The 10,000-nt window shown below is 51.6% G+C and overlaps 1 protein-coding gene across 3 annotated transcripts in view; it reads left to right on the plus strand.

Annotated features, from left to right (window-relative positions):
- The window catches only part of LOC134450699 (desmoplakin-A-like), a 79,642-nt gene that overhangs the window by 27,848 nt on the left and 41,794 nt on the right, over nucleotides 1–10,000 (plus strand). For all 3 annotated transcript variants that reach the window (XM_063200640.1, XM_063200641.1, XM_063200642.1), the window contains 3 exons: nucleotides 1,261–1,413; nucleotides 2,258–2,412; nucleotides 2,996–3,122. In XM_063200640.1, coding sequence (XP_063056710.1) covers nucleotides 1,261–1,413; nucleotides 2,258–2,412; nucleotides 2,996–3,122 — 435 coding nt within the window. The remainder of the gene's footprint in view (nucleotides 1–1,260; nucleotides 1,414–2,257; nucleotides 2,413–2,995; nucleotides 3,123–10,000) is intronic.

The following is a 10,000-nucleotide window of genomic DNA, read 5'->3' on the forward strand; positions in this document are numbered from 1 at the left end:
AACAACCCATACTTTAGAAGCAAATCGACTTTAGAATGGCTTCATAATAATGAAATAAACATTCTGAAATAGCCCAGTCAAAGCCCTGACAAAAAACAATTGAGATTATATGACATGAAGTCAAGAAAGGTATGCACTCCAGACATCCCACAAACCTTGCTGACGAGAGGCAGTTCTTTAAAGAAGAGAGAGACAAGATACAAACACATTGTTTTGTTAATCTGATCTGCAACTACAGGACAAGTCTGGTTGATGATATTGCAACTAACTGAGGGTTAAAACCTACTTAATGCAAGGGTGTACTTACTTATGCCCTGCTCTCCTGTGAATGTTATGGCCTTATGACCAATAAAAATATGATAACATGTAAATGTTTGGGTGGAATTAATTAAAGCAGACTTTGATTGTTCCTTCTTGAGATTTTTCGGGAAGATCACACCATGTTTTATGATCACTTTTGACAGAAATGTAAGAAATTTCAAAGGGTGTACAAACTTTTTCCTGGGACTGTATAACATTTGCTATATAATCAAGTCATATTTTCAGGGGGCCTTGTGAACGTGGGGTCTGTTGTAAAGTTGGACATATTCTACTGTAGGTCAAAAGTGCAACGGGGAACTCCTTGTTTGTGTTCATAGTACGGCCCTTGGAGGACTTTATAAAATTTGAAGTGGGCCTCAAATGAAAACCGTTCCCCACCCCTGTCCTAAAGGGTGTGTACAGGTTGAGGTCTGTAGACGTTGTTAGGTTGGAACCACAGTTCCCAGCATGCCCCAGGGCCACTGTAATGTCACCACTGTACATGTTTCCCCAATTCTTCCGTGGCAATTAGCTGATGTCATGATGGTCTTTTTTAAAAAGTATTTTTTAGGCGATTTTATGCCTTTATTTGACGGGACAGTCAAAGATGGTGACAGGAAGCGAATGGGACAGAGAGACAGGGGTGGATTGGGACTCGAACCGAGGTCCCCGTGGGAGGGCATGCAAGCCCAAATGAGGGGGGCTTAGCATGAATGGTCTTTTAAAAAAAACACTACATCCTCTGTAAGACACTGAAGAGGGCTGACTGTCACGCTAACCCACTAAAATATAAAATACTGAAAGTACCTGTACACTCGAGGGTGCAACTTTTCTACCTAAAAATGTGTGTGTGTGTGTGTGTGTGTGTGTGTGTGTGTGTGTGTGTGTGTGTGTGTGTGTGTGTGTGTGTGTGTGTGTGTGTGTGTGTGTGTGTGTGTGTGTGTGTGTGTCTCTTGACAGGTTGAGAAGGAGCGTCTGTCTGAGCACAAGCAGCAGGTGGCTCACCTGACCAGCAAGGCCAAGCGCATCGTGCGGCTCAAACCACGAAGCCCAGAGGAGAAGAGCACCAGCCCTGTCATAGTGAAGGCACTCTGTGACTTTAAACAGGACCAGGTACGCAATACACACACATACACACATATGCACACACACACACACACACACACACACACACACACACACACACACACACACACACACACACACACACACACACACACACACACACACACACACACACACACACACACACACACACACACACACACACACACACACACACACACACACACAGAGCCAGGAGGAGAAGAGCACCAGAGACACACTCAGACACACACACTCAGACACACACACTCAGACACACACACTCAGACACACACACACACACACACACACACACACACACACACACACACACTCAGACACACACACTCAGACACACACACACACACACACACTTACAAACACACACGCACACAGCTCCCCGCCAAATGCTGTGTTAAGTGACTGATTACACCATTCATTTGTTAGTTAACCATTTATTTGCCAGGGGCTAATTAAGTTGGACAAACTTGTCTCTTTCCTCTCGCCACACACAAACACACATATCCTTAGTATTGTGGGTCATAGTATTAATTCTGAGTGTGTGTGTGTGTGATAACTTCCAATGTAGTAAATGTGTGTGTGCGCGTGTGTGTATGTGTGTGTGTTTATGTGTGTCTGTGTGTGTGTATGCGTGTATGTGTGTGGATGTGTGTGTCTGCATGTGTGTGTTTACGTGTGTGTGTGTGTGTTTGCGTGTGTGTGTGTGTGTGTGTGTGTGTGTGTGTGTGTGTGTGTGCGCGCGCGCATGTGTGTGTGTGTGTGTGTGTGTGTGTGTGTGTGTGTGTGTGTGTGTGTGTGTGTGTGTGTGTGTGTGTGTGTGTGTCTGTGTGTGTGTGTGTGTGTATTTCTGCAGAAGGTGATCTGCAAGGGTGACGAGGCCATTCTAAAGGATAACTCCCAGCGCAGCAAGTGGTGTGTGACGGGGCCTGGAGGTCTGGACATGGTGGTGCCCTCCGTATGCCTGCTGGTGCCCCCACCCAACCCCCTCAGCATCGGGCTGGCCAGCAAGTAAGCAGGACACACACACACACACACACACACACACACACACACACACACACACACACACACACACACACACACACACACATACACAAACATGCGTGCGCACGCACGCACACACACATACACACACACACGCACACAAACAAATACGCGTGCGCACGCACACACACACACATACAGATATGTGCACATACGTACACATACACACACACACACACACATGCACGCACGCACACAAACACACACATACACACACATATACACATACGTACACACACACACACACACACACACACACACACACACACACACACACACACACACACACACACACACACACACACACACACACACACACACACGCGCACACACACACAGCCTCTTACACACTCCATGTATTTTCCTCCTTCAGGAATGTGCAGTATTATGGGGCGATCCAGGCGTTGTGGAGTCAGTTCTACATCAACATCAAGACACACACACACACACGCGCGCGCGTGCGCACGCACATGCACGCACGCACATGCACACACACACACCCACACACACACACTCACATACTGTCTGTTTTTTGTCCTTGCTGTAGGAATGAGCAATACTATGAGGCGATCCAGACGCTGTGGAGTCAGTTCTACATCAACATCAAGAGTCTGATCTCCTGGCAGTACTGTATCCAGGACATCGGCCGCATCAAGAACCTCACCATCACCATGGTAACACAGCAGCCGCAGCATCAGCATCAAAGATTATTGCATTACTTTACATTACATGACATTACACTGCATTTTACAGTTTTTTTTCAATTGCTAACAAGCTCTTACCCATACTTTGGATACTTTTTGTAAACTTTTTCTAAACACAGACTACCAGTTCATTTTCTTCTCAAAAGCACACACTGTTAAATATACACAAAGAAATGCATTCATTGACTGCTAATTGTGTGAAAAAGGCATGTAATGTGTCAACTGTATGGCAATGGAAAACCCTTGGTGTGCTAACTGTATTAAGAGTTTTGCAAATGTCGCTGAGGTTTGGACAAAAGCTTGTTAGCAATTGAAAAAAACTGTAAACAACAGCGACTTACAGAGAGGACATTCCAGCAAGAGTGTGGGGTCAGTACAGAGTACAGCAGTGTGCAAGTAATGAACAGATAGAGAGAGAGCAATAATATACCGTATAAATAGTGGAGGACCTGTTGAGAGTAGTGCAAGTTAGTGCCCAGGAATAGAGATGAGTGGAGTTAGTTTTGTTATGCCAAAGATATTTCTATTGTACTCTCTTCCTGTGTCCTCCACTTGATGTAGAATATGGTAGCCAACAGTTGAAGACGTTATTGCATGGTAAAATATTTGCACACAGTGAAACGAAGGTTATGTATATAACCACGGTTCTATGAGTTCCGGATGACCGCCAGAGGCGGTGCTTTCAGCACTGAATATTCATCTTACGGATCAAGCAGGTCGAGAATTAATATCAACAAAGTAACACGTGACCTGGGTGACGTCACCCGGTGACCCTGCGTCAGCGGTCAAAACACCGGTGAACCCAGGAAGTGGCCTCTTGGCAAATCTTCTCGAACACACTCCGAGTGACTGCCAAGCTCTGGCGGTCATCCGGAACTCATAGAACCGTGGTTATATACATAACCTTCGTTCTATTTCGTTCCTCCTGACCGCCAGAGGCGGTGCTTTCAGCACTGGATGACCAATACCAACAAAGTCATGAGGAGTGCCTACCCGTCGTCAGTACTACTGAGACGGGCCTGAAGCCACCGCCAGCACCACAGTAACATGTGGGGCAACATCAAGAAAACCAGGCAATGGTGCAGCCTGATGCCGAGGAGGCCGTGCTGCATATGTCCTTGCACGTACCAACGGCCACATGAAAGCCAGTGTAACCTGGCCCAAAGGATCCACGAGCTCCCTGAGTGAGAACCACAGGGGGCAGCAAGTAAGCAGTTAGCATAGCAGTTGACGGGGACACCTGTGCCACCCCGTAGCGGTACCATACCACCCGGTGCCACAAACGGGAGGAGCCACAATGGAAGAGGCGAACCACGGAAAAGGTCAACAACAGGGCACTGGACGCCCATAAGGTAGTTGCTCCCATGCCCATCAGACTAGTGTCGGCCCTTGAAAACAGCTGCTGCAACAGGCCCAGAGAGGGCAAGGACCCAAGGCGGCATACATGGCACATGACAGATGAGCCGCCCGCTCCACACAAGACCGCAAGACCGGCCAGAGAGCGTCTGAGGGCAATCAGGATGGCCAATCCCCACATTCATCCAAGGTACGGCCATCATCAGGGGGCCCACAGGTCGCAGGCAGTGTCGGACTGCCACCGCAGACCAAGCGTCCAGGGCAGCAGCAGTGGGCACGACCGCACCGCGCAATGGCAGCAGCAGTGGGCATGACTTCACGGCGCAAGGGCAGAGCGGAACAGACGTGAGTTCCATCTCCAGGGTCGCAGGCGGACATGGTAGCCAGACACAATGTAGAGCGGTCAGCGACAGTAGGACCTGGTGTCATAACGGCACATCCAACCCAAAGAGGCCTCAGCAAGCGGAGGCCAAGAGGGATAACGCGGGATGCCGAGGTCGGCATGCCCAACACCTGGAAGGAGCGGAGAGCAAGGAAGGAGAGCCTCCACTTCCAATGCCCGCAAGTACGCTGGTCATAAGCAGAGACGACGCCTAGAAACACCAGGCCAGGGGTCTGCATGTCGAGAACAGGGCAAAGCGCACCAGGTCGAGAACAACAGCGTGAGCGAAACAAAACCACACGCAGCATCGGCCGCACGGTCGGGGCAACAGAATAGCCGCACCGTGGCTTGCCCAAAGCGGACGGACCAAAGGGACATATGGGGGCCGCAGGAAGAGAGCAGACGGCCTCCAGCAAGGCCCCGACAAGGGTGCCGCGCAAGCCATACCAATCATCGTACCACGGCCAAGGTCTGTGTGACTCAGCCCCGGCACTCAGGCCAGACAGGCGAATGCCAGCAAACAGGAGTCAAAGATAACTCACAGGGGGCGCCCCAAGCGGTCCATGGGGGCCGAGAGAAGGCCAACAAGACATGGGACATCGAAAACCCAATGCACGTTGTACGCAATGCTGCATCATAGTCCTCGCTGACGAGCTCATCTGCGACGTGTCCAAGTGACCAGGGCAGTGTGCCTCGCCAGTCCAACGCTCTGACCGGCGAGGCAAGGAGGGCGCAAGATGTGGTTCAATACCCGGCAAGGCCATAGATGGAGGCCTCCAGCAGCCCGGCCAATGCGTGATCGCCGACCCATCGTGCAGCGTCACAGTCAGCCAAACACCAGTAAAGGCCACATAGGGGCCATCGGCATAGACAGGCGGGACAGGCAGGGTAACCAGTAGCAGGTACAGCCACTGCAGCAGAGACGCGTAAACAGTCCAAGCGGGCGCAGCGGGAAAGGGGCGCGAGACGACACAGGACGCAGACGCCCATGACAAGTCAACTGTGATGCCCCTGCAGTAGACGGCAGAGCATGAAGCTGAACCAGCCAGACACAGAATCCAGTCATAGGGGCGTGTACGCCTACCGGTGCCCAGAGCACTCGTGTGAGACCATCCATAGCGAGGCCAACAGAGCGAACAGTCGTAAGCCACTGAAAACTCGAAGGGAGAGCCCGGAGTGGGGTCACTCCCTTACAGTAGTAGCAGTCAGAGTGGCATCCTGACCCCCGGACATACCACACATGAAGTGGGGAAATCTGAAGAGCAACAGGAGAAGGAGCGGTAACGCTCCAACATACCAGTAGCAGCCGCAGCTGCAGTGGTGCGGGCGCCAATGGCACTCGTTAGTAGCCTATGGCGAGTCCACGCATAGCCCAAGGGCTCAGGGGGACGACGTGCAGCAGTCGACCTACGCGCCACAGTCGAGGACAATGAAGGAAGCACCCGGGTCCTGTACCCAGGGCAGCAACGTCCACATACATGTGCCCCAGTCACAGAGGCGCAAGCCCAACGGCACACTCCGCGAGCCAAGGGACGAAAAAGTCACAGGCTCCACCAGGTCTGGAGTACGACGACATGCCAGACGTACGACAGTGGGCAAAGGCGGACGACAGGACGCAGAGCATAACTTGCATACTGAAGCCACAGCAGAAGAGGCGAAGGCACCAACTGCAATCACAACCGTCCACGGTGAAGCCGGTCAAGGCCAACAGACTCCAGACAGTCCCGCAGGAGTGCCAAAGAGCATAAAACAGGGCATGGTGTGAAACCACTCACCCAGAGCAGCAGCAGTCGTACAGGCGGAAACGCCAACGGTGCATGCAAGGAGCTGACTGGTGGAGACACCCACGGTCAGCCAAACCCAGGAGAACGACCAGAACTAGTCGTGACGTAGGGAAAAGAAGCAAGCTATACAGAGGGGCATGAAGCGAAGCAACACGCGCAACTGTAGCAGCCATGGCGGTTGAGGTGCCTCGGGCGTCCACAAGAAGTCGATGGATGAAACAGCCGACAGCAGGCGGTATCCAGGAGAGCGACAGACAGTCGCAGGACGCTGAATGGTAGAGAACAGCAGAGGAGCGGGGAGCACATATGCAGTCCCACGCAAGTCATGCAGCCATGCAAGAGTGCAAGTATGCAAGCATGCGAAGCAACCGAACAAGCCATGTAAACGCCGGAATGGCAGGTTGCGTACGGCCCAGCGGCTCGTCGTGGCAGCTGTAGTAGCCGTGGCATCAACAAGCATGTCACAGGGTGGAGGCCACCCGTGGCCAGAAACCCACTCTGGAGCAGTAGCAGGTATGGCACTCACAAGTAGCCGTCGGGCGAAAAACACCCATGGCCAACCAACCCAGAAAGGGGCCAAGCATCAGCCACCAGACAACCAATGCAATGCAACAAGCAATGCAACTGGGCTGTGCCGGTGCCACCCGAACAGAGGGCATGGCGCGGGCATCGGCAGCAGGCGATAGCTGTGGAGGCGGTGGTCGACAGTCGTGGCGGCGATGGCCGACAGTCGTGGCGGCGGTGGGCGACAGCTGTGGCGGCAGCATGCGACAGCTGTGGCGGCGGAGTGCGACGGCCATGGCGGCGGTGTGCGACCATCCGGGTCGCTGGCAGGCAGGGCACATGTGAAAATACTGTCACCGTGTGTCAGAGGCTGCAGGTCGGCAAAACAGGGCCGACAACTACACCAGTCCAGTCGACAACTTGTCCACCCCCGAGGGCAAGGAGTCTGGGCACATCCGCGACACCTCCAGGAAGCGTGAGGTCACCCCATGGCGCCTGCTTGGCCTCGCTGCAGCAGCCGGCGTCATCTACAGCCCCTCATGGCCAGCGGAACGGTAGGCCGAGGGCCAAACCGCGTCAGTCCGGCAGCAAGTGCTCTCGCACGCAGACGTGAGCAGGCAGCCCAGGCCACATCTGTCAACCTCAGCCGCAGGAGCCTCAGCTCCAGGCAGGAGGGGCGACACCAGTCCCAGGGGCCTAGACGGCAACGCATCAGTCAAGCAGGCAGGCACACAGGGCGAGGACACCCCAGTGGTAGCCGAGAGGGAGGCCAGCAGTCGGACAGTCAGGGCCGACAGGCAAACAAGGCAATACACACAGCAGGGCGAAGACACCCCAGTGGTAGCCAATGCAAGCCAGTAACCAGGTAAGGCCAGAGCTCCAGGCCAACTGGTGAATACCACACAGAAGGGGCTGGGATATCCAACAGCAGCCAAAAAGAAATCCAGCAACCAGGCAAGACGAGGGCCCTGTGTCGGGAAGCAAACACTGCAACACACAGAAGGGAACAAACAAGCAATACATACCCCAGGCGAGGGCACCCGATAGTGGGCAAAAAGTAGGCAGCATGTAGGAGATGACACTACAATGTCCAGCAAATACTGCAAATATAAAACACGAGGGGCGAGGACGCCCCCAGTGTAGCCAACAGGAGCCAGCAGCCAGGCGGCAACACCAAGCTGACAAGCAAATAACATTGGACATTAACATTACATTGCAATGCAGTCGGTAGGCGCTGTACACCCAGCGACTCACAGTAGAGGACATACCATAAGTATCAGTGTCCTTGAGTGTTTTGAAAGGCACTTTTAAATAAAATGCATTATTATCAGTAGCATTATTATTATTATTATTATTATAAGCACAGCCAATATCCTGGGCAGACAGGAGTAGCACAGTGATAGAAATGCAAGGCAAATATACACTTCTGGGGCGAAGAAACCCCAGATGAAAACAGACAATAATCAAACAGCGAAGAAATAACACAACCGGGCAGGAATAACAACCGGGGTGAGCAGAGTGCAGCCAGAGAGAGTAGAGAGAGGCTGTATTGTAGATTGGATCTCTGGAGCAGCGTGACGCCAACGGTGCAAGGGCAAAGCGAACCACACTGGCCCGTGGAGCAACCGTATAGACAGGCTACACTGTACAAACAATGAAGCCGTAACGTAAATACAGGCACGCGAACACAAGTAACCGAGCTCGCGTCGAGTGTCACAACAATCGCCCAGTAATAGTAACATTCAGCGGCGAGAAACACCGCGAAAATAAATCGAAACAGTAAATGACAGTCCACTTACCCAAACGATGGCCAACATAGGCAGGCAGGCGTTAATACATAATCTCAACTCGAAAGCGCATCACGCCACGAGACCGCTCGTCAAATTCAGTTGCGGGAAACACCACTGAAGATAACGCGGTAGCAGTTAATACATGATCAGAAAACGGCCTACCTTCCACGGGAAAGGACAAGTTATTAGCCTCCAGTCGGCGAGAACAGTGCCTCGAGCCAGGGGCTAGGCAGGCTAGGTAGCCTAGCCAGCCCTCCTCCACCGAGCGGATAACACTCAGTCGAACACATCGTAAATGTGAAAGAGATACTCAAAGGAAAAAGCGACCAACGCCGTTTCATGGGGGGTGGAAAACCCACAGCCCCAACCCTATGGGTGCGAAACGAACAAGCGTCAGGTCAATCCCAAAATCTCAAAACTCGACACCTGCAATCGAGAAGATGAAAGAGGCCACTTCCTGGGTTCACCGGTGTTTTGACCGCTGACACAGGGTCACCGGGTGACGTCACCCAGGTCACGTGTTACTTTGTTGATATTAATTCTCGACCTGCTTGATCCGTAAGATGAATATTCAGTGCTGAAAGCACCGCCTCTGGCGGTCAGGAGGAACGAAATAGAACTGTACATTTCATTACATTACTTTTAGCTGACTCTTATATCTTAAGCAACATTAGAAAAGGACCACTGTTCCTCTAGTGACCCTTTTTAATGTGGGGAAGAGATTGTGAAAGTAATACATACAATATAATGTGCAAGAATATAGAAAGTAATACATGCAATGTAATGTGCATGAATATAGAAAGTAATACATACAATATAATGTGCAGAATGAATATAGAAAGTAATACATACAATATTATGTGCAGGATATAGAAAGTGTGCTGGAAGTGCAGTGTACAGCAGGCATGACCACGTTTACTGCATGTCACATGACATCATACTCAAACACAGTAAAACTGAAGTCGTACAGGTGGGTGTTGGTCACATATTGGCTACAGTATACACAGTAACTTACCCCATTCATGCCTCAAG

The sequence above is a fragment of the Engraulis encrasicolus genome, chromosome 6, assembly GCF_034702125.1.
Source record: "Engraulis encrasicolus isolate BLACKSEA-1 chromosome 6, IST_EnEncr_1.0, whole genome shotgun sequence".
Classification (NCBI taxonomy): Eukaryota; Metazoa; Chordata; class Actinopteri; order Clupeiformes; family Engraulidae; genus Engraulis; species Engraulis encrasicolus.